General features: G+C 33.7%; 1 protein-coding gene across 1 annotated transcript in view; it reads left to right on the plus strand.

The window, feature by feature from the left end:
- The window catches only part of CSMD1 (CUB and Sushi multiple domains 1), a gene marked incomplete at both ends in the record, with an annotated part of 1,089,811 nt that overhangs the window by 905,756 nt on the left and 159,652 nt on the right, over window positions 1-24,403 (plus strand). The window contains 8 exons of the mRNA XM_084261313.1: window positions 1,508-1,699; window positions 4,362-4,500; window positions 6,814-7,001; window positions 9,301-9,495; window positions 15,221-15,337; window positions 15,976-16,089; window positions 17,945-18,040; window positions 23,298-23,501. Of these exons, the coding sequence (XP_084117439.1) occupies window positions 1,508-1,699; window positions 4,362-4,500; window positions 6,814-7,001; window positions 9,301-9,495; window positions 15,221-15,337; window positions 15,976-16,089; window positions 17,945-18,040; window positions 23,298-23,501 (1,245 nt within the window). The remainder of the gene's footprint in view (window positions 1-1,507; window positions 1,700-4,361; window positions 4,501-6,813; window positions 7,002-9,300; window positions 9,496-15,220; window positions 15,338-15,975; window positions 16,090-17,944; window positions 18,041-23,297; window positions 23,502-24,403) is intronic.

The following is a 24,403-nucleotide window of genomic DNA, read 5'->3' on the forward strand; positions in this document are numbered from 1 at the left end:
TTTCTTGTAGTAGTAATCTTTTTTTGAAGTGGAAAGTAATAGATGCAGTTATTAATACAGAAAATTGATTACCTACATATTATGGTCACAATGGTTGCATAGTGGTCATAGTAATGGAGCTTTTTTAATTATGAAAGCCAGTTGTACCAGTTGAAATGAACTAAAAAAATAATGTTAATGAAATACTAATATTTCTTGGGATTGAAACAGCAAGAATGAAGCCCACCCCGCCAAACATGCAGAGCAGGGGAGAATGGACTGTTATCACTAATACATATCACTTATAGGTGATATGGAAGAGACTATGGCCCTGTATTTAAAACAATAGAAAAATATTATCAAACATAAACCCCAATATTTTATGTTATTAGTATTTTTTGGCCTGTAATTTATAATGCTATCCTAAAACCCAAGTACTTGAAGTGCTACGTACAGCTCAAAATACAGAACAACCTAATAACTGCTTTCCCAGAGACTGCTGGAGAATGGTGCAGCCACATAAGATGAGTAACAGTAACATTAGTGCATCAGCAAACAAAGTGGTAAAAAACAGTTTAAAAATGGCATAAATGCTTTTAATAAATTACATCATTTTTTCTCTGAATGCTCGTCATTGGTCTGATCTTATCCAAATTGCACCTTGAAAAGACTTATATAAAATATAGAGATGAGACTGTTAATGCATCATTTTAAGAATGAATCAGTTGATCATGACACTGGGTTTCTGACTTCTTATTTTGGCCTTTGCTCATAGTTATGGTAAGTTCTTTGAAAAAGATATGTTTGGATGGAGAAGAATGCAGTGATTCAGGGAGAGTAGTCTCCAGAGACTGGTCCTTCATTAAGAATTCCATGTTTACTGCAACTCGGGATGTTGAATACCTGAAGCCAGTAGAATAGAATCATAGAATCTGGCTGGATCCGTAAGCAAACCTTATGACGAATGTCTGAGAGATCTGGGGTTTTTTTAGCCTGGAGAAGAGGAGGCTGTGGGGGAACCTTTATCATCGCCTACAATTACCTGAAAGGAGGCACTGTCCACTAGCCTAGGCTGACCAAAGCCTCATCCAACCTGGCCTTAAACACCTGCAGGGATGGGGCTTCCACAGCTTCTCTGGACAACCTGTGCCAGGACATCAACACTCTCAGAGTAAAGAATTTCTTCTTTATATCTAACCTAAACCTGTCCTCTTTCAGCTTAAAGCGATTGTCCCCTGTTTTATCACTGCACTCCTTGGTGAGCAGTCCATCTCACACTTTCCTGTAGGACCACTTTAAGTGTTTGTGTTTGTTTCCTCTCAGGCCACACATTATGCTAAGGCAAGTGTCAGGAAGCCAATGTAGTGATCGTATATTCCCATAAAAATAAACAAACAAAATGTCTTTTATATTAACTGATGATTAAATAATATTGTCTCTGGTTGGAATGCTGTTGTAAAAATACCGTGCTTTTAATTATGGATATTTATTATCTACCTCTTCATATCATATAATCATTTCCTTGCAGCTTCTATTGCATCAACCTGTAATGATCCTGGTACACCACAGAATGGCACTAGATACGGAGACAGCAGAGAGCCTGGAGATACTACCACCTTTCAATGTGACCCTGGCTATCAACTTCAAGGACAGGCTAAAATTACATGTGTACAACTGAATAACCGATTCTTCTGGCAACCTGATCCTCCTACATGCATAGGTAATAAACTGAAGTGTCAGTCTCTATAGATCAGATTTCTTGTTCAACCAGTGGGTATAAAACATTCATGCTGGAGTGATGCTCTTTGCAGAACCCAGTTAATTCATACTTATGGTTACTGACAGTCTCATAATGTTAATGCTATTTTTGCATTTAATTTTCTCTTTATTCTATTTTTTAAATTTAATAAAAAAATAAATGGAAGAGTTGATTTGGATTTAAAAAAATCTCTTTGAAATGGTCTCAGTAGAATGGTCTTCTATGTAATAATTTATTTACCTAAAGGGGGGGTCCATTATTTATTCTAAAAATTTTCTGAATTCTCTCATAGATTAGATACCCTTTCTGTGCAATCCCTAGGAAGCTAAAGATATTTTTTCTGAAGCAGCATGCTTGTTGAGAAAGGTAGATGCAGAGCAGAGGGTCCAAGTAACAGTGCAGTTGAAAGAAATGAGATATTTCCATAACATCAGGACACAGTAGGAGATCGTTCTTTGAAAAAAGTTTTGATTCTTGGTTCCACAGTCCTGTATGGCATAAAGGTTTCTCTGAGGTTCTAGTCAGTAGACTATTAATTGCAGGCCTACAAGACTTGCTGACATGTATTTTAAGGTCATCAATGTAACTCCTCTAAGAGCAGAGATAATCAAGATCTCTGAAAAATTATGTGCTAAGTATAATGAATTCTTAAAAAATCTTTTTGGTTTTATTACTTATTAATTTATAATTAAATTATGTATTAATTTAATGATTCACAAGACCAGATTCAGTGTGTTTTAATAGCACTGGAATAAGCATATTGATTTTTTCATTCTGCAAGCCATTTTGGAGAAGCACTTTCTAAGACAGCAAATCCCCCCCAAAGTCCCTCTGTTTCAGTATGATTCAGGATAATTCTGTACTTTAGTTGATCCTGCTCTGGTAGAGAGGTTGGACTAAATGATCTTTCATGGTCCCTTCCAACCCCTACCATTCTGTGATTCTTTGAATGTAGGATGGTGTTTCTAATTCCATATCACCTGTAATAAAAGTATGAAATTGTACTTAACATTACAAATGAAAAATCTTTGCATATTTAAAATTTAAAAAACAAACAACAAACCCCAAAACCAACAACAAAAAAATACCACAAATGAAAGACAAAAATAAAGGAGAGTGCCTTTCCATAAAAAGTAAATACATATTGTTATTCTTCCACATATTCAAAATGAATTTGAAGGGAAAAGGAAATGAAAATAATATTTACTGTAGACATGATGATATTGGAAAACATAGGTGTTCTTTGAAGTGATTATATGTCATTTAAAAAAATGACCATAGAATTCGTATTTCAGTTTTCTGACTTATAAATGAAAAATTATTTACATTTAATAACCATACTACTCAGTACTCCAAACATTGTGCCACTTCCATTCCTGATTGTTTAATGTTTTATGCTCTGTTTGTACATCATAACTTTGATCTTGGTATCAGGCTGAATCATCAGCACACATAAGGAACATATGAAATATTTCCTGGAACAGCTACTTGTGATTAAAATATAGAAGAAATAAAATTTTTTAAAAACCCAAACAAAACAAACAAAACAAAACAAAACAAAAAAAAACAACAAACCCAGACCCTAGATCAAAAAAAATGACTGAGGGTCTAAAACTACACATACAAAAAACCCTAAAAGTTTCAATTAAAAAAAAATAACATGCAACCAACCAAATAAATAAATAATCAAGGGGAGAGGGGAAGTTAGTTTGGTTTGTTTTAAATATAGTGCAAGGGGAATGTCTTCATTAACGTTTTTATATTCGTTAGTGGCATGGGTTTCAAGTAAATTTTTTTGTTCACACTTCAGCTCATGATTTTTAATTTTGCGGCTTTTGAATTAAGTTATCTGCAAGATGTGTTCTGTGAATGCATCTGAGGTATTCAGCAAACACTGCTGAGCATTGAGTCCATTAGAAAAGACTAGAAATGCCCTGAAAAAATATTTTTTAAAGTTTGGCACTGATTACTTACTTAGTACCTACTGATTCACACTACAAATGTGTTCTATCGGTCTGTGTCACTTGGTACTGTAGATGCAGCCCATGTTGACTACTGTACTTTTTAGTTAGACTCTCATGTGATTATGATCTTTGGAAGTTGAATTCCTTATCTATTTAAAGGTAACATTCAATTTATAGTAACTAAATGATTTTTTTTTTTTAATTTGGGTAATAACTTTATTGAGGTAATCAAACTATTTTGCGTTACACCTGTGGTCAAAAGAATCGGCATCCTGAATCCTGCTACTGAGCTTTCCCAGTTCTAATAACGTACTTCCAGTACATAAGAAATATTCTAGCTTGATAGAAATAGAAGTAATAATATACAGGACTTCCAATTAAACTTCATATTTTTATTCCTTTAGAAAGGAATAAAAGCTTTTTTGTGTATGAAGAAAGCTCACTTTTTCATTTTTAAGGAAAATAGAAAAATGTTAAAAATATTTGCTAACTGGAAGTGGGAAAGCTCTGGGTTTTTTTTAATTTTTTTAAATTTTATTTTATTTTTTAGTAAATGTAAAGTCAATTTATTCCTATTTAACAGCTCATATATGCTTGTGAATTTAACATGTGACCATGTTCCTATTACCATATTTCTATTTCTTTTTACATCGTGACAGCTGCATGTGGAGGAAACCTGACAGGCCCAGCAGGAGTTATTTTATCACCTAACTATCCACAGCCTTATCCTCCTGGGAAAGAATGTGACTGGAGAATAAAAGTAAACCCTGACTTTGTCATTGCCTTGATATTCAAAAGGTACCATTTCAAGATGAATGCCTCTGTTTAACAGGACTTTAAATGTCACATCTAAAATAGCATCATTTATCACTTTAAGTTTCTAATTGCATTGTCTGGCTAAGTCCTGGATCATACAACTAATATGTGCTATATCATTGCTTTCAAATAATGTAAAAGAAAATAATATAGTTATATGGCACTTGTGATATGAAATATGTGCCTTAACAACAAAACTTTCTGTGACCTATGAAATAAAAATCTTTGAAAACCAATGTCAATTTGCAGAAATGCTTGATTTAAGTTGTTGTAACTACTGGTAGAGACTTGAAATGTAGTGGAAACCGTCACTCAGTTCTTAAAGATTTTTAGTAAGCACGGCAAAGTACACTTTGCCTGGAGTTTATAGGTCAGAAAAAAAATCTATTATTCAAGAGATAAAAGACATCTTGATAATGTTATTTCATATTTTTCAAAAAGTGTTATTTACGCAACATTCCATCATCAATCTATATTTGTTGCATGGATTTTTAACACAAATTGATGTTCAGGTATATAGTCATATCCCCAGTCAGGTCTATGTAATCGTCTGCTATATTTATGGATGCAAATGCATTTTTTTTTTTTTTTTTTTTTTTTGATGCTCTGTCCTAAGTGTGATTTTTAAGCTGAGAATGGTAACATTGCAGTTGAGTTCAGTGGGATAGCGATCAAGAGGAAGAGATTGTGAATTTTTTTTTTGTGCAATAATTGCACCCTTTAAAGAGAAATGCAATTAAAAATTAACAAAACTACACAAACCACCAAACCAAAATACCCAACGGTATCTAATACTGACTCATTGCTATATGTTTGCTAATAAAATATTGATACACAAGAAATCAAGTAATCAAAGCCTAAGGTACTTGAAGTTATATAATCAAGAATATGACAAGTCTGTTCTTTAGGTATTTGATCAAACAGCATGAAGGGTTGAGAACAAGACTCCAGTAACTACACTCTTGAAAATGTCACATGGTAGGATGCTGAGCACATATTTCTGTGGACTGATAAATAAACAGCTCAAATACTCCATTTCAAATAAGACAAAAGAAACTCAGTATTCAGGTTTGTTTGTGAACTGCGTTTTAAGGAATACAAGTATGAGCAATATAATGGAATTTGTGGTTTATGCTATACTTCCAATACATTTTCTAAACAATTGAGGTCCAGTAGTACACACTTTACTGCCATGCTTTTCCCTATTTTTGGTCTATAGACTGATATTTCTTTCAAATCTTCTAATGCTCAATTAAAAATTCTCTGTCTTAGCAGAAGTTTCAAAACATTTTTCTGCCTTCTTTTACCTTATCATTTCCATTTGACATTACTTAGGAATTTTTTTACTGCTGATTTCTTAGTTAACCTAATTCCTTTTTGTCTTATGTGATTTGAAGAGGTTGTGTCGAACAGTACTAACTGACACAATGAAAAGAAAACCATCACATTTGCTAAAAAGCTAAATATTTATTTGGTTTGTTTACAAGGATAATTAGAAAGGAAAAAATCCTATCACTTGCATGCTTTTTTAATTGTAGTTTTACATTTCTTATATTTTCTTCTTTATTCTTAGCATATAGTTTTATCTAGTGTGCTATAAGTTTCTTAGATAAATGCTTGTGGTTTTATCTTTATGTTATCTCAGAACTCGCTTCATTTTAATTCCTCTGAAAGACATGCTGTTCGTATTATCTTCATAATTACTTTGTATAAACATATGTCATCAAATATGGCACAGCATACGATAGTTTAGTGAGAATAATAACTCACTTGATCATGATTCTGTGAAATAATTTGGATATGAATAAAGGCAAGTATCCAGAATAATGGTCTGTCTGTTTGCAAACACGTTGTTTCTAAAATGGTGAATTTATGTTTGCAATGGATGGATTTAATATCATCCAGTTTAGCCAGCTAAAAGCTGTAACTTTAAGCTAGTTGTCCGGATCATTCTTGTGATGATTAGTAAGGAGCAGCCTTTCTGCATCAAACAATTCATTCCATCTTGAGAAAGGTATTAAAGATTTTAAGGTTTTTAAGGTATTTAAAACCATAGACAGAGCCTGCATGAGGGCCTGATAGTAGGTCTTTTGGAAAGCTGACACCAATGGTAAAGAAAACTCCATTGAGAGTTAGTAAATTTTCACTGTGAATCCTATTTTAAAATACTATTAAAATACTTGTATTTCTGGGGAAGGAAATGTGTTAGGCAGAAGATTGGCAGCCACAGTCACCGTAACGTTTATCTCATGAAAAAGAAATGAACACTCAATTGTCTTTTTCCTTTATTTTCAGTTTCAATATGGAACCCAGTTATGATTTTCTGCATATTTATGAAGGGGAAGATTCCAACAGTCCTCTAATTGGCAGTTTTCAAGGCTCACAGGCTCCTGAAAGAATAGAGAGCAGCGGTAACAGTCTGTTTCTGGCTTTTCGCAGTGATGCTTCTGTTGGAATGTCAGGATTTGCCATTGACTATAAAGGTATAGTTCTCACCATAATCTATAGAAACGTAAAGGGAAAGAAATGTTATTTAGCATTTATTGAGGCTCAGCTTGGTTTACTTCTAGATGTGCTCATACTGAACTGCCAAATACCTCTTTCCATCCATGTAAGTTTTAAAAACTATTTTCTGTAAATGTGTGGAGGAGCACAGAAATCGTCTTTCATGAACTTTCACATTACTTACACATATTTTCATCTTCCAGGAAAAAAAAAAAAAAGTAGAAATAGAAGATTCACATCAAAAGGAGCATTTGAAAAAGAATTGTAGAATATTGGAATTGTCTTGCTCAATTAGAATACACGACTGCTGATGCTTCCTTGGTGATACATACCAATATATTTTCCCTTCCACTTTTGTTATGAATCTACATATATAGTTTTTAAAAATTCCTGTAGGACAATATTTGCATTTTTGGGTGGATACCTATTACTAGACAGAGAATGGGTTACAACGATTATTTACTAAAGACACACACTTTAAATGCTGTTTGCTTTTCCGGTCACATTTTCTGCAACTGGTTTGATTATCATCTCTGCTGAGTTTTATCAAGCTGATTTTCATCAACAGAGGTGCCTCAGCTTCTTTTTCTTGACAATAATAGACGCAAAACACAGTAATATTCATGTTCAAAAATGAAGGGACAAAAGTATCCAAATAATATAGAAATAACATACAAATGAAATAGATGGAGGTTAAAATGAACTATTAAATAATTTTTATGTTTAGTCTTCATTTTTTATCTAGCATCATGCATTATTTTCCACATTGGTAAGTTTTTTCTTCCTAAAGTAATTTTCATATTGCCACAGATGAAATCTTAGTCTGTTTTTCCTATCTAGACTTGAAACAAAATATAAATAAAATGGGAAAACAGTTTGTTCCAGGAAGTCTTATTGGCCTACAAGGCAAGAAAATGACAAGTTAAGCACAAGGAGATAAAGAGATAAAGATACCTATTGAAAATGTGCATACAGCTTTTCACTGTGTGTATATTTTCTGTTCTTAGCATAGTCTGATATGTGTACCACTATGTAACAGGAAGTTAAACCATAAAAAATTAAAGTATGACTTATAAGAGCAGAAGAGTATATTTTAAAAAGTTACAATATTCATAGGCATTATATACTTCATGAAAAAACATTATATATGCTTTTGCCTAATATTTCAATATTTTATGAAGTACATTATTAAATATTTTATATAAAATTTATTACTCTGCATTTCTGATCATGGGCATCTAGTTTGTTTTTCTGGTAATATTCCTTGAGTATTTCATTAAGATACGTGATTATTAATATTTAATAAGGGAAGGAGGCATGCTGTAAACTTTGACTATGAATTTGATTCCAGAATTTTTTAATAAAAATCTTTGCCTCCTATAATGAACTTTATTTATATTGTTCATGTCCTTCCCTCCTAGACAGTTCACATATTTAGGAAAACATTGTTTATAAAAGTAATATTACACTGAATTTTAAAGATTTTAAAGGGTCTGAGTTGTGTTTGAACTTTTTGTAAGAAAAAGTATTACATAGTTATCAACAGTATAGTAATAATATTTTTTTTCATTTATTTAGTTATAAAGAATGGTTTATGTCTAAATCCTTCCTATTTGAAGATCATCTCATTCATATTCTTGAAACAAAGTAATTTGCAATATGAATTATTTCTCCTATTCCATTTCTTAACATTTTCACTTTCTAAAGATGATGATGAATGAAATCCTAGTCTTGTCAATGTCTAGACTCACACTGAAGTAAAGATTTTTATCCTCTTAGCTCATGCCAGAAAATAAATGTGGTGCTTATTTTATCAGCTTTGAAGATACAGTTATTATTAGATCTTAAATATGAAGTATAAAGGAACAATATATTTTTTCTGTCTAAATTATTCCATAGTATGGCAAATTTCTAACCATGTAAGTAAGTACTGAGCATGATACTTGGTTAAAAAAGCATAATAGTGTTAAGTAGTTAATTTTAGAAATGATAGTTTTTCTTCTACAGTACTAAACTCCATCGGAGTCATTCAGCTTTTGGAAAGTTCTAATAAAAGGTAGGATGGAAATGCTGTTGGCTTGTTCATCTCAGTGTAATTTCCTCAAATAAAAAAAAAAAAAAAGCTAATGCAAATATCCATGATCTTATAGTAAGCATAGAGAAACAAGAAAGATGTTGAAAAATGTAAACTGGAAAAAAAGCATTGATTAGTGCTCAATTTTATTTTTTGTTCATAATTGAATGTATATATAGATTTACTTTAATTCATTTAAACAGAAAAGCCGCGGGAAGCTTGTTTTGATCCTGGAAATATCATGAATGGAACAAGAATTGGAACAGACTTTAAGCTTGGCTCAACTATTACTTACCAATGTGATTCTGGTTATAAAATTATTGATCCTTCAACTATAACGTGTGTAATTGGTGCAGATGGAAAGCCAGCATGGAACAGAGCACTGCCATCTTGTAATGGTATGTACTGTTTTGTTACTACTTCCCTTGTCCCGACAGTGAATTCTGAGTTTCTCAGTCCCCAAAGCTATTTATACTATTCCTGTGCATATAGTTTGTATTAAAAAAACCCTGAAATCAAAAAATTTGAAATTATGTTGATGTGAGTTTCTAACAATAGTTTAGCCATTAATGTATTTTTTAAATATTTTAAAATATATTTAAACTCTGAAATAAACACATATTTTTATGTTTATAATAATAATAATTTAATGTGTAAGTTTACATGGTTTCCCCTTTACATCAATTTTAGTGTGAGGCTTTGTTATCTTATGAGTATCCATCTAAAATAAATAGTAAATATGAAATATTACTGATCTATCCATTGTTTCTTTCTACTCTGTTTTATCTTTTGCCAATTTATTTTTTTTAGTCTACAAGAAGGGACAGTCCTTTCAACAAAATAGATCTTCTGTGTATGACTGAATAGAGATTTATCTGTGCTCCCACATAATCTCAAGCTGTATTATTTTCAGGTATTACCTGCCTAGTGATAGCAATTTAGAACTTCATTTTAAAAGGATGTAGCAGCTTATACTATGCATATACTGTTTGAATTGTGCTGAGAGCAAGGACTGGGGATTGGAAATAGGTTAAGCTGATAAACTTAAGTTGTTAGACTATTTCCAGGCATTATTTTGGTCCAGACTTTATAGCAGTCATAAAGATTCTTAGTCACAGTGCAGAATATCCACAGAATTATGCATGATGCCAATTTAAGGACAAATAGGGAGATTGTAGAACCACTCTGTAAATAAAACCTGTAATTTACTAATGAAACAGAGAACCCAGAATAATGCCAAAGTATGCAACATTTGTTTTTAAGCCATTCAGATTAGAGCAACAGGTCAATAGTTGCATGCTAAACAGATTTGCACACAAAAAATGAAATTATTCTAGACACAGTTTTATTATTTATAATATTGCTACATACCTATCATTATTATATATGCTTACTTTTCTACACACCTATTATTATTTTCATTATTGTTACTATTATTTTTCATTTGAATCACAGGCTATTAAAGTATCAATTTGTGTGTATTTTAATTTAATACCTGCAAATGTGACCCTGAGAACACAGACAGGTCTTAATTGCCCTGACCAGCTTCAGCTGGGATTTTCACTTACAACCCCTGCCCAAGGACTGAGGAGATATATTTAAACTCAGCCTTGGGCTTCGCTTCCTTTCTGAATTATGCTATATGTACTTTTTCAAAGTTGTGACCCTGCTTCCTGGACTGTCCTCAAACCTACCCCGTCATTAGTTTATATCCTCTCTATCATCAGTGAAGTTGGAAGGACCTGTAGAGATCACCTACTCCAAGCTACTTGCTGAAGCAGCATCACCTAGAACGAATTGTCCTGGATGGAGGCTCCACAAGCTTTCTGGGCAATCTGTGCCAGCGTTTTACTACCTTCACAGTTTTCTTGTGTTAGGATGAAACATCATGTGTTTAAATTTATCATTTCCTCTTGTTCTATGAGTGAAGAAGTGTCTGGCTCCTCCTTTTTTTTTTTTCCTTTCCTCCCATCATTTCCTCCACATTGATAAGATCCCCCCCAAGCCTTCTAGTTCCTAGGCTGAACAGTCTGAGCTTTCTCAGCATGAATTCGTACAAAATATGTGCCAGTGTATTAATCCCCCTTGTTGCACTACAGGGGACTCACTCTACAAAGCCTATTTATTTCTTGTACTGGAGAGCCCAGAACTGGACACAGCACACGACATGTAGCCTCACCACTGCTGAGTAGACAGGAAGGATCAACTCTTTTGTTATTTTGGCAAATGACCTTCCTAATACTTATCTTAGGAGCCTGCTGCCCACCTTTGCTGTAAAGGCATGTGTTGAGCTTGGGGATGTGAGCGACCTGCTATATGGTACTCAGCTGTTGGCTGGGGCAAAACTATAACCAATTTCATGAACATCCAATAATTAATAATTAAAAGCCTAAAATTTTACAGTAAAATATTTTTCAATATAAATAATTTAGTACTTTCGTGAAAATAATATATGTAACTTCCTTTTGATTTGTTAACGTTCTATATTTATACAATATAAATGCTATAACAAGGGATAGAGAATAAATTCTGAAAAATCATTTTAGTTTTCTGCCTCAATAATTATAATCCTTATTCCAAGGTGGTAATTCATGCAATATTGAGGTGTTTATAATACCTATTCTAAATAACACTGGGTGTATAAAGAAGCAGAAATTGCTAACTGAAAGACTGGGTAGCTTGACACTGTTATTTCTGAGTAAAACTAAATGGGAATATATGCTTATGGAGGATTTTAAAGTATGGCTTACATGGCTACTACATTTGTGTATTTAGTATGGAGTAAGCCATAAATACGTATCTGTTTATAGTCATTTCTGGAATCTTAGATAACTCTTTAGTAAAATACACTTCATTTGTGAGAAGGGCAAAAATCTCAAATTGTGGGTTGTAATGGAACCACACATTACTGAGAACTTCATGAGCTCTTTGAATCCCTGTAAGTCTTGTTTTACCATAGTGCTGTAGTGGTGGCTGTGCCAAAAATCTAGAAGTAGAATGGATCAGAAGGAATGATTTTAAATAAAATTGAGACAGCAATAATTTAAAGTAAAAGAATAATGAGTAGAAAGTGTAAAGAAAATAAATTATTTTATGTTTACATACAGATATGAAATACAGGCCAATATATTTAAAAAGTATTTATACAAAATTTTGAAGGGTAGGAGTTGTATAGGAGGCCAGAACCAAAATCCACTCAGGGTCACCTTTGCTGACACATAAAGACCTCTTGTAATGTACATCTTAACCCAATCAAACCTGAAAATATCAAAAAAACCCACTCATAATGCAAGTTTAGCAAAATGTTCTGAGTTTATTTTTATTTCTTTGTAGTGGTAGCTAATTCCTTTTTTTGAACTTCTTTAATATTGGACAAAAAACTAGGTTAGAAACTTTGAAGCATGAAAAATTGAAAACAAGCTAAAATGAGTGGTGTACAGGAAATCCTAAGAATCTCTGAAGATAATGTACTTAGTTCTTCAAGTCAATTACTCCAATTAATTGAATTAATTCAACTCTATTTCTTTGTGGTGTTTTTTATTGTTTTGTTTTTTTTTTAAGATTACCTTTTACAGTCAGACACGATGAAAACAAATTTTGTATTTATCTATGTAACAGTTGGAAACTGCCCATAGGTATTTTCTAAAACACTAATTGAATGTCTCGGGCATATTGTTTTTATTATTAATTTCACAGTCCTTAATGAAGTTATTAAAATACATCCTCTGAAAATGTAGTTTTTGCTCAGTAAAACAAACATCACTTACAGTCAAAAGTGAGCCCTCTGTGTAGGATATGTTTGACTGCCACAGCACAGCACTGATAAATTTTACAGTCTGAACCTACAAGAGAACTTTTATTGCACCTTTTTTAGCCTAAGCACTCCCAGGGCTTTCCTTACAAAATGGATATACTACAATTTTTTTTATCATAAATACCATCAAAATATTATAAAAAGGACAGGAAAATGTATTTCAGAAGGTAACATCTTTACAGCTCCTCAAGTTTGGAATCTGTATTAAATTTAGCAGGACTCGTATTCTCATTCGAGTGATATGTTCATGACTTGAGAATTCGTCTAATAAATTGTAGTAATTAGAAGATAGACTTTGTGGCTTAGTTTCTGGTATTCTCAAAGCAAAGAGAGAAAAAAAATATAAAAGTTTTAAATTCATTGCATGAACTGATTCCCTGTGATATTTGAGTTTCATCTCAGCCATATAATCCTATTCAGCATACTGATAGATTAAACTTCTCATCTTCTATCATTACATTGGATTTTTGAATAATTCATATAAGCAGCTAAGAGAAGACACAGATTTGTAGTATTAATTGCTGCCAGCATAAGGATATTAAAGTTGTAGAGATATTTCAAGTGTGATTTTAAAACCCAGTTGCTGTCAGGGAGCAGAAAGAGCAGGTCTGCTCCACGAGGCCAGATGAGCAGGCAGGAGCTGTGGCTGCCTGATGCATATTGGCTCCTCACCATAAGAAGGACATTGAGGTCCTTGAATGAGTCCAGAGATGGGTAACCAGGCTGTTAAAGGGTCTGGAGGGCAACTCATATGAGGAGCGGCTGAGGGAGCTGGGGATGTTTAGTCTGGAGAAGAGGAGGCTGAAGGGAGACCTTATCGCTGCCTACAACTACCTGACAGGAGGTTGTAGAGAGGTGGGAGATGGTCTCTTCAGCCAGGTGACAGGTGATAGGACAAGGGGAAATGGCAAGAAGCTGTGCCAAGGCAGGTTTAGATTGGATATTAGAAAAAAAATAATTACTGAAAGAGTTGTCAGGGCCTGGAACAGGCTGCCAGGGAGGTGGTTGAGGTACTTAGGGATATGGTTTAGCTTAGAATGGGAATGGCTGGACTTGATGATCTTAAATGTCTTTTTCAACCTTGTGATTCTGTGATGTGCTGTGCCCTCACTCAGGCCACAGTCCCAAAGTACATGAGCTGTGTCAGCAGATGTGGGAGCTGGTAATAAGGTCCTTTGGTATCCCGAGACCAATGAGCTTGTCCATCTGAACCCCATATTCTTCTCTTTAGAGCTGCTTTCCAGGCAGCTGTTAAAATACAATCTGCTATATGTAAAATTCCCAGTGAGGAGTAATTTTGGTTTACTTTACCTCTTGTAGTAGAAAGTAATTATGAGAATTTGCAATTATCCTTTCCTTGCTTAAACCTAAAAGTTTTGTGTAATTTAATTTCTCCGTTTATTTATTTAAAATATATTTTCATTATTGGCTTCTTAGGTTAAATAGCACTGTACAACAATATTTTCTTGTAAAAACTGTATTTTTAGTAGTGTTTGAAATCATTTGACAGAAAAACAGAAGAGCACTGGATTGCATGTAACTAATGTAATGATCGTAGAACATTTTGACCAAGATTTTGACATGAAGCCAAGCCTTTCCATTAGTTCTCAAAATCTGAGAAGAGTGACAGGAAAACTTTCTTTTGAATGGGTAGAGATATATTTATTCAATATCTTTATGTCTATTACTTCTGCAAAAGCATATATCCCTTTTATCTACTCTCTGCTTTGCCTTTTCCTGAGAAATCCCCTAGACTCAGATTTCCTATGATGTACTGCTTTCATTTGTAACTGTTAAATCCAGCAGTCCCTTAGTATGCCACATTTATTGCCCACATATGCAAGGAACATACCACACATGCTTGTTCATTTTTTCTCTCATGATACAGGCAGAACTGCTACTTACATAATGCCTGACTAGTCTTGAAGGTTGGGGTGCCACTGTCCTTGAATATCCCTTCTAGATTCTGTAGCTGTAAAAAGTTTCTCTTACTCTTTCTGTTCTGTTTTATATACATAGGATACATGCATGTGTAATCTTTTAATTATCATTTAGGAAGTTATGAAAAGCAAGCTAATTCAACCAAAAATTTGCAAAGCAGAATCCAAGGCATTCTGTGCAGGGTATTGTTAGCATCTACGATTCCTCTGAAACCCCAGACAACTGTGTTGTGCCATTTAATTATGCAGCACCAATTTTTTTCTCATATTTTTGGTGGGTTTTTTAGTTTTTTGGTTTTTCATTTTCAGACTGAACTAATACGGACAACTGTAATTAATGTAGTGTATTTCCTTCTGTTTTGCTTCCAGCACCATGTGGAGGACAGTATACTGGATCAGAGGGAGTTGTTTTATCACCAAATTATCCTCATAATTACACTGCTGGACAGACTTGCCATTATTCAATAACTGTACCAAAAGAATTTGGTAAGATGCGTGGCTTTTATACAGAATCTACATATAAAGTAATGGTTTATTTGTTAATACATTTTAAATTACAGCTGTAGTACAAATTAAGTGTAGTGATATGTCAAAGCCAGTAACACATTGATATTTTTAGTAATGATAGTTTTAATATTCTTTCTGATAAGTACTAATAAAAAGTTTTAAAGTAGCTAAATCAGTAAGTTTAAAACATCTTCAGATTAAAGCTGGATAAGCAACTAATCATGTGTGACAATAGATGCTCCCTAATAGTTGCTAAAATTGGTAATGAAATTTTGGTTAAAAGCTTTCCTTTTTAGACGTTCCATTGTCTCACTTTCAGAGGTACTTACGCTATAAGGAACAAGACTTGTTTGACTGGAGAGCCAATTTTGCAGAAGGACTGATTTAATTATATATTAAACAAAAAAAAATTAAAAGCACATCAGGTTCTTACTACTTATGTTTATCACAGCTGTTTGTCATGGTATACAATAAGGTAACTTGGAAAGAATTCATGCAGGAATGCATTGATAACTAAGACAAGCAAAACTATCCCATGAAATTTGTTTTTAAAGACTAGTCTCTTGTTTTATCTTCTCTCTTTTTGTTTCTTTCTCTTTGTTTCTTTTTAAATGTAGTTGTGTTTGGACAATTTGCATATTTTCAGACAGCTTTGAATGATGTGGCAGAATTATTTGATGGAGAAAACTCTCAGGCTAGACTTCTTAGTTCACTGTCTGGATCCCATTCAGGTAAGTAGAAGAGTAAGAGGTATACATTACTTATACATCTCAGTATAGGATCAAATAAATCAGGAGAATTTTATTAATTTTATTTAGAAATATAATAATAAAGTCACTAGAGCAGGTTCTAAAGGGAAATGGAAGATCTTTCTAAATTTCTGAATCAAGACACTGTTCTGCAACATATGGTATAGGCAAGAACTCAAAACGGGTGAGGGCAGAAATAATTTAGTGGAATTCTTAGATCTTTAAGAGGGCAGATCAGATGGTATAATTATATTCTCTACCCCTAAACTCTGTGAATTATGCCTCTACATTTTCTGAATGTCCAATTTAAACACAAATTACATGTATTCACAAAATGCAATTATCTGTATGCAAACGTGCATTTAGACTAAAAGCAGGCCAGCTGTTGCGTTCAGGTGACCGTAGCAAAATGTTGACCCTGTGAAATCATAATTAAACTTACATGGACTTCAGCATAGCCAGAATTTCCAGTGTGTGCATATATAATGACTATGTTAATCTCAAGTGGATAATATACAAATATATTTCTGCAGCTATGGATGTGTTTTGCCATAGACTTGTATTTAGGAGACTATATGTAAGCTTAAGATTGTTGCAATCCAGACCTTTTCATCACTTCTTTTTTTTCACTTTGAACAATTAGAGAAATACTTAATATTAGAAGAATGTAACATATATATTTGATTTATAGAAAATATTTTATTGTTTGAAAAATTCAAGTAATCGTTTTTATCTGGTGAGTCCTAGCTATTTGTGTCATAGTAAGAGTTCAAAAATCAATTTTTAAAGTTTGTGTAATTACTTGCAAAGGTTCAGCAATAAAACATTTGTTTAAATTTAAGAGACAATTCATCTACAGAACCAATTCTACAGCATCAAAAGTATACAAAAAAGTTGAAACTAATGTCTGTTAGCATAGTAGGCATTTGAAAATAATTGAAGGGAATTTAAAGTTGTAATTTTTACTTATTATTTGTGATGTTTCTGATTTACATTGGTTTAGGATAAGGGTCTGTTACATATCATCACTTGTTACAATAATAGAAAACAAATCTGAGGGAAAGAATTATAAATCCTATTTATACAGTTACCTGAGACATTTTAAATTACTGTATTATAATTAATTTCAGTCAAATTCAGTTGATACAATTCATTGAGAATAAATCTTGTTGTCATATGATGTGGCATCCTTGCAGTGTAAAAGCACTGTAATTTTGTCTGTAGTGATTCATTACTGAACTTCTATCATGACTGTAGATATATATCTCAGGAAGAGGAATAAAGTATATTTAACATCTTTATTAATCCTCAAGTCAATATATAAAATTTGAGTTAGAAAGTTATATTAAAAAGTTAATAATGCAATATAGTTCATGTGTTACTATGTATTTTATTGAAGTAACTACATAAAATGAGTCATAGATCTGTTCTTTCTAATTTCAGTTTTAGTTTTGAAATGGTAAACATCACATGAAGTGCCCCTGTGACATTTTTCAAATACTTTTAATTGTTTAATATGTTTTGCAAAGCAAGGTGAAGCTGTCAGTCACAGAAAAAAGTTAACCAAAAAATTTGGCCCCAAATGACAGTAGGGTTCCCCAGACAAGTATTTTATTGGAGCTCTAGTTCCAACAGCTGCACTAAGTGTCAGGAATTTTATGTTGTTGAATCATGAAGTCTTTTTATTCTGAGAAGTTTTCAAACCTCCAATGGCAAATTTTATTTTATACAGTTATTTATGTTTTCTTTAACAGTAGAGAAAAATGTAAAACTGTATTTTAGCAGTATACTTTATTACATAGTGAACAATTCTGGCTTTTTCTGTTTTCATTTGTAGGAGAGACATTGCCTTTGGCTACATCTAATCAAATTCTTCTGCGATTCAGTGCTAAGAGTGGGGCATCAGCCAGGGGGTTCCACTTTGTTTACCAAGGTAAATATGTCTTCTTTTGGTGGAAGACACTGGTATCAATCTCTCACCATCTATTATTTTGAATTCTTCTTAGGTCTTGAAGTATTTATTTAAATATGAGTGTGGTCTTAACATTTTTTTCCAGCAGTCAGGGACTTCTGATGGCAGACTGGCTTCATAACAGCAGCTGTCCCTGGTGAATCTTACCTGGCCCCATGGACTTAAACATATCCACCTCTCTCAGTAGTCTGTAATCATCAACATACCCACATATGTTTTGAATTTCCCATTGTAATTAGCACACCTGTAGACTCTTTTCTCCTAACTTCCTTTGCTAGTTTTAGCTCCAGCTGGAATGGGAATTTCTTGATTTTTTGTTTCTAAGTAGCTGAATAATACTGTCATACTCCTGGCTTACTATCTCTAGCCTTGCAGGCTTTCTGCCAAAATTCCCTGTCTTCCCTCACAATGGGATAACTTGTTCCAAGGCTGTCAAATCTCTCTAAAAAATTTGACCTTTATGCCTCTCCTACATAGCAACTTCATGAAAATGGCAAAGTCTGCTCAGCTTAATTAAACCTTGTGCCTGCTCCTGAAATTCATCATCGTGTAACCTAAACATCACCCTGTAACCTAAACCAGCATCTGTACAAACAGCTCCCCTCTGTTGGTGAGCAGCAAGGCATGTTGTAACTACTGAATTTAGTTATCTGATAAAAATATCTATTAAATATAGCCAGTGTTTTACTTGACTACAATGAGTAGGGACAAGACTAAAGAACTTGTTTTCTAGACACAGTGACTGTTTCACCCTGAGACAAAAGAGCAAACATGCCACCGGGTAGCATTTGAAATAGGCACTGCAAATCCACCCAGAACTGATAGCTGCATTTTTGGAATTCAATAAATCAGTAAAAGTAAAATCAATGGATTTGTTACACAATATCATCATTCCAACAATTTCTGATTTATATTAAGACATTATAATGACACAGAAAATGGGTCTTGTGGTTCTGGTGAAAAATATCCAGTCACCTGAAAGACATACTAAAAAACAAAAAAAAAAAAACAAAAAAAAAAAAAAAAAAAAAAAACAAAAAAAAAAAAAAAAGAAGAAAGATTTTATACCTTTATATATGTATATTAATTTTTTTTTACTGAATTTTGTCCCAACCTACAGCTACAATATCAAATAGTGATAATTTTGTAAAAGAAACAATAGAAAAATATATTTTGGGATTTCTTCTATACTGATGGTTAGTTAACAAGTGAGTACAGCATAAGAGCTGTTAGTGAGAATCTTTGTTAGATTTGCCTAAAGCCTTTACCCACAGAAGACCTTTTCAGCTTTCTTGCCATGAAGAAAAAGAAAAATCAATAAAATCTTTACAAGTACTTATGAAAATCTTAGTTCAATATGTATAGGCAGCATAATGTGGTTAAAGCAATATAGCTGGCTTCAACATGTTTTTACAAGCCAGTTTCAGAGTTATTTTTCCTGAAGTTAGCTTAGATTCTGCCTCATACAGTATTCCTCAGTGTACTACTATAAAGAGAGGGTAAAAGCACCTAAGACACTTTCAAACTTACCTCATGAGTATCTGTAGCTCAGCTCAAGGTTTTGGAGAGTTTAGTTTGGGGAGTTGTATTAGTATTGATCAGTATTCTCAGTTGAGGTTTCAAGAGTTTTTGTTCAGGCTGCTAAGAAATTCTATCTTCTTGGAGAGCTTGGAGGGAAAATTGGTATGGCAGAGACCACGAAGCAGTTTCAGTATCGAAGGGTGGATGGCAGATGTAAGATTTGCAACTGGAGTTATTATGTGCATGTCTGCACATGGCAGTTGAAATTCAAGAAGGAGACAGCATGCCCAAGTCTGTTAGCTAGGCAGCCTGGTACACTAAGTTGATCCCTGTGCCTGCAGTCGGGTGACACCTGGAGCAGTGCTTACAGCTCTATTGACTGTGCAGGCAACTAATGCAGACCCAAAGGGGCTTCTGGGCAGTTTGTGAGATGCATGGTATGCACTTCCAAAAAGCTTAGTAAGACAGACATTGAACACTGCAGTTTGTTATATACTAGCTTTAAAGCTTGAAAAAGTATAAAAGTAGTTTTGGTTGGTTTTAAATAAAGTTATCAAGATTAACTTTTAAACCAAAAATTTTTTTGAGCACAGTCATGGTTTGGCACATCAGGTGAAAGGAAATGGTTGTCTCCTTTTTTCCGTAGTTGTAAGGGGCTTGTTGGGACTGTTCAAACTCCTTCTGAATGGTGTTTTTAAGCTGCCTTACTTCTCTGTTTATAGAAAGATATCACCATGGCTACACACTCTACTTTGACATAGCTAAAGATATCAGTACCTCCCTCTTTTACACATCAAAAGCATCACTTGCTTTTAAATTCATCATACACAATTAATTAGAAAAGAGGGGGAAACACAAACTTCTAGGATTGGAAAACAGCTTTCAGCATTTGACTTCCTGTTAATCATTTGCATATGAATTGTACACATTATTCTACTTGATTTTCACATGCTTAAAGTGTTTTGTTACTTTTTGCAGCTTTTAAAGAATTCATAGTTAAACAAAACTTTGATTCTATTAGCTGTATGTGTATACACAGGCACATATATTCCAATGAACAGTAAGTAAGTCTCCAGGTGAGCACAATGATGTGCCTCATTTCAGTCATTTTTTTGGACTACACTTATTTTTCGTGACTGTAAGAAGCATTTTAACGAATAAGTGTTCTCTGCAGCAGCGGAAAATAAGTCACTTTATTTGTCTGAGGAGAATCATGAAGGTATTTGAAAACCAGGATTTTCAAATATGTTTTAAGAGCTTTATTTAATACATATATTGGTGAATGAGTTAGTGGTATTTAATTCTGAGATTTTTCTCTCTACTTTTGAAGCATGTGATGATATTTCCAACAACCGCCTGCTTGCTAGCCTTTTAAATACACCAGAGAATAACATCCATTCTCACACTGAACACAGTAATCTGGTCTGCAAAGTCAATCATTTTATTTATTGCCCTCTATTCCAGGCTGACCTTCTTCTCTGTTCACTTTTCCACTGGGCTGATTTCAATTTTGTTTCACAGTCGTATGAAACATTTACTAAAAGATGGAGGATAATTACTATAGAAAATGGAATGTCTCTGTGATACAGTTTGAGAAGTCTAGGTTGCCTATGCTATAGGCAAAAGCTGGAAGTCCAGAGGGAAAAAAAGTTATTGCTTGCATTATTTCACATTCTGGTTTGAGCAAGCAATGGATAAGGTTTGTAGCTTTTGATTCAGACTTAATGGCTTTTGCAATGCCACTTTCTCAAAACCTTCTTTTTATCTGTGTATGTCATCTGTGCCTTCATTTGTTTTTCTTAGATGACCACATTTCCTTGTTTCATACAATAGGCAAAAGGTATCTGTAATATCAGACTGAATGAATATCCAGCCTTTCAGAACATTAGGGTCAGGTGTGCTGAAATATGCTAGTAACAATCACGTTTAAGAAGACTGGGAATTCTATTTTTTCAGGTTTATCTTATGCTTGTTTCCCTGCTATCGCATCACCTAAGAGACAATAGCACATATTTTTATATAGCTGAGGCTGCAGCAATACAAAGAGTTCTTTCCCTAAAAAGCAAAGTAACCACCTTTCTACCACCCCAAAATGTGTGGGGTTTTAATCCTTGTCTTCCTTTTTCTGCCATACAAATAAATGAGGTCAAATAAGGTTCTAAAGAGGACTGTTAAGAAAGTTAGCCTGCTAGGATGAAGAAGGAGAAAAACAAAGGGGAACAAGAATAAAAGAAGAATGTGACTTAAACAGAATAGATTTAATAGATCTAAATTTAATTTTAAGCAATATGGAAGTGTCTCACTTTGTTGTTATGTCTGGCTTCCATTACATTTATTGTTAATACAGCTCTTAAAACAGAAAAAAAAAAAAACCTTGGAAAAATGGTGCACCTTACAGTGATTGTTTATAGGCACTGTTTATTTATGCATCATTAACATTTCTTATCTCACTATAACCATTAATAGATTATTAGTAAAATTTGTGAAAACCTAAGAAAAATGTACATTTTAACATGGCATTGGGTGTTTCCTGATGACAAGAGAATAATCTGACACAACTCTAGTCATGGATGTTGAGGCTGCCACAGTTGTTGTACTTACTGGGTGATCTCAGTAAAATGATGGGTTTTGGTCTGAAAAGGAATAGCACATAGCAGTACTTCTAATATGTGAACTAATTTAGGAGTGTTAGTAAACTGTGCCTACATTTGCTATAAAGCCAGAGATAGCCAGCTCACAGGAAAATGACTTTCCTAAGGCAATATTATAATGAATCCAGATGATATGACATCCTTTGTTGAGGGGCTGAAAATGCTAGTAACACAAGAAAATCTGTTTGGATTACAAATGCATGGATGCAAATTGCCAGCTGTGATTGCTGACAATTAAAGGATGTTCTTTAATCTGATTCTTAGAAAGGGTCATTTACCTTTGCATAGTTGTTGTAGGGATTCTCCAGATAGACTCCAGGTGAGAGTCTGGGATTTTCTTCTGAAACTTCTTCCCTTTCGAGGAAGTGGGTGAAACAATAAATAGAGAAAGGAAGTGTTCCCACAAGAGGCTGGGTGAGAGTTTCCTCTACACAGCAAATGAAAAATACCCCAGGAGTGATGCTGAAAGTTTCAGTCAGGTCACATTGCCTCTTAGGAAGACAGATAAGGTTTAGACATGTGTAATACTAAAAGTTTAACTAGCAGGCTGCTGTACTGGTGACTTGTATGGAAGGAGGTCTTGAGCTACCATGTGTCGCCACAAACAGCTTCCTCTGAAGCTGGTATAAAAAACTCTCTTGCGTGCCAGAACTTCTATAGTCAGAGGAGCATGTAATGCTTCTTCTCAAAGTTATTTAGGGACATTGTTATCTGTTTTAGTGTTATTACTATTCTACAATATAATAAACCAAATATTTGTATAATATATGTTTTTATCTGATCATTTACAGCATAATATTTTCCTTGGCTTCTAATGAGAAACTACTAATGAGAAGCCAAACCTTTCAAATGTAGTAAGTAAAATAGCTGGTCGGTATTAGGCCATTCTATGAGAATACAGGAGCTGAGCAAGTAAAAGGAAGAAATATAACTGAACTATGTTCACAAGAAACAATGAGAATTTTTAGTGGTCAGTTAATGTTGTCATTTGGATTAATGTTGGTTTTTGTTGTGGTTTGTTCTTTTTTTTCCCTTCCTCTATGCAGCTGTTCCACGCACAAGTGATACGCAGTGTAGCTCAGTTCCAGAGCCTAGGTATGGAAGGAGAATCGGCTCTGAGTTTTCAGCGGGCTCTGTTGTTCGATTTGAGTGTAGTGCTGGCTATCTGCTACAAGGCTCAAAAGCTATCCGATGTCAGTCTGTGCCTAATGCCTTAGCTCAATGGAATGACACAGTACCGAGCTGTGTAGGTAAGCAATTACATTTATATCATCTGTTCTGTCACACATGTCTCGGAATCAAAATTCAGGAACTGTTTCAGAAAAAAGTATTTAACACATATATTGACTCTCCTTCGATTAATATCATTCATGCCCAATTTGAAAGAGCAGTTTTCCATTTCAAAAAGTAATTGAGTACCAGCTGGCTGTAGGCAGTATAGTGTTTCATATAATGAGTTAGATTATATGAACAAGTTTGATGCACATTTTCTTGAACATTCATTATTTTCATGACTCATCTGCAGCTTGAAATACAGGACAGAATTTAATTCTACAGTAGTGTCTTTACCTGTTTTATTACACAGTGCATGATGTATATCTCTACCACACATAGGACGATGATTTCTTTTTTCAAGTTAAAGTATAGTGTACATTGAATAATCATAATACTAAGTGTAGCTAATTTTCTTCAGTCTAATAACAGTCCTGCAGTAGGATAATGTTTAGCATTTTATGTTTTGGGGGGTTTCTTTAATATTGTAAGGTTTTCCTCTCTTGGGTTTTAATCCAAAATCCACCGCTATTCATAAGAATTTACTCTATAATAAATTACACTGTTCTAGAAATAAATGTGTCCTGTTTTCTGTGTATTGTTTATGTTTAGGCTGTTTGTTAGGGTTTTTTTGCTTGTTTGTTTTGTTTGGTTAGGTTTTTTTGGTTTAGTTCTGTTTTCTCAAACCTTAAAGAATCAGTTATGTATGCAATAAAAATATTTAATGTACTACAGCGTTTTATTAGCTAGATCAAGTACTGAAACTATCTTAGGCTGTGGGTATATTAGCATGCTTTGTGTCAATAATGATTGTGTTTAATATTATGTCTTTACAATTTGTTGTTACTCTCAGGTAAGAAATGATTAGACTGTGCTGCCA

The sequence above is a fragment of the Gallinula chloropus genome (assembly GCF_964237585.1).
Source record: "Gallinula chloropus genome assembly, chromosome: 3".
Lineage (NCBI taxonomy): Eukaryota > Metazoa > Chordata > Aves > Gruiformes > Rallidae > Gallinula > Gallinula chloropus.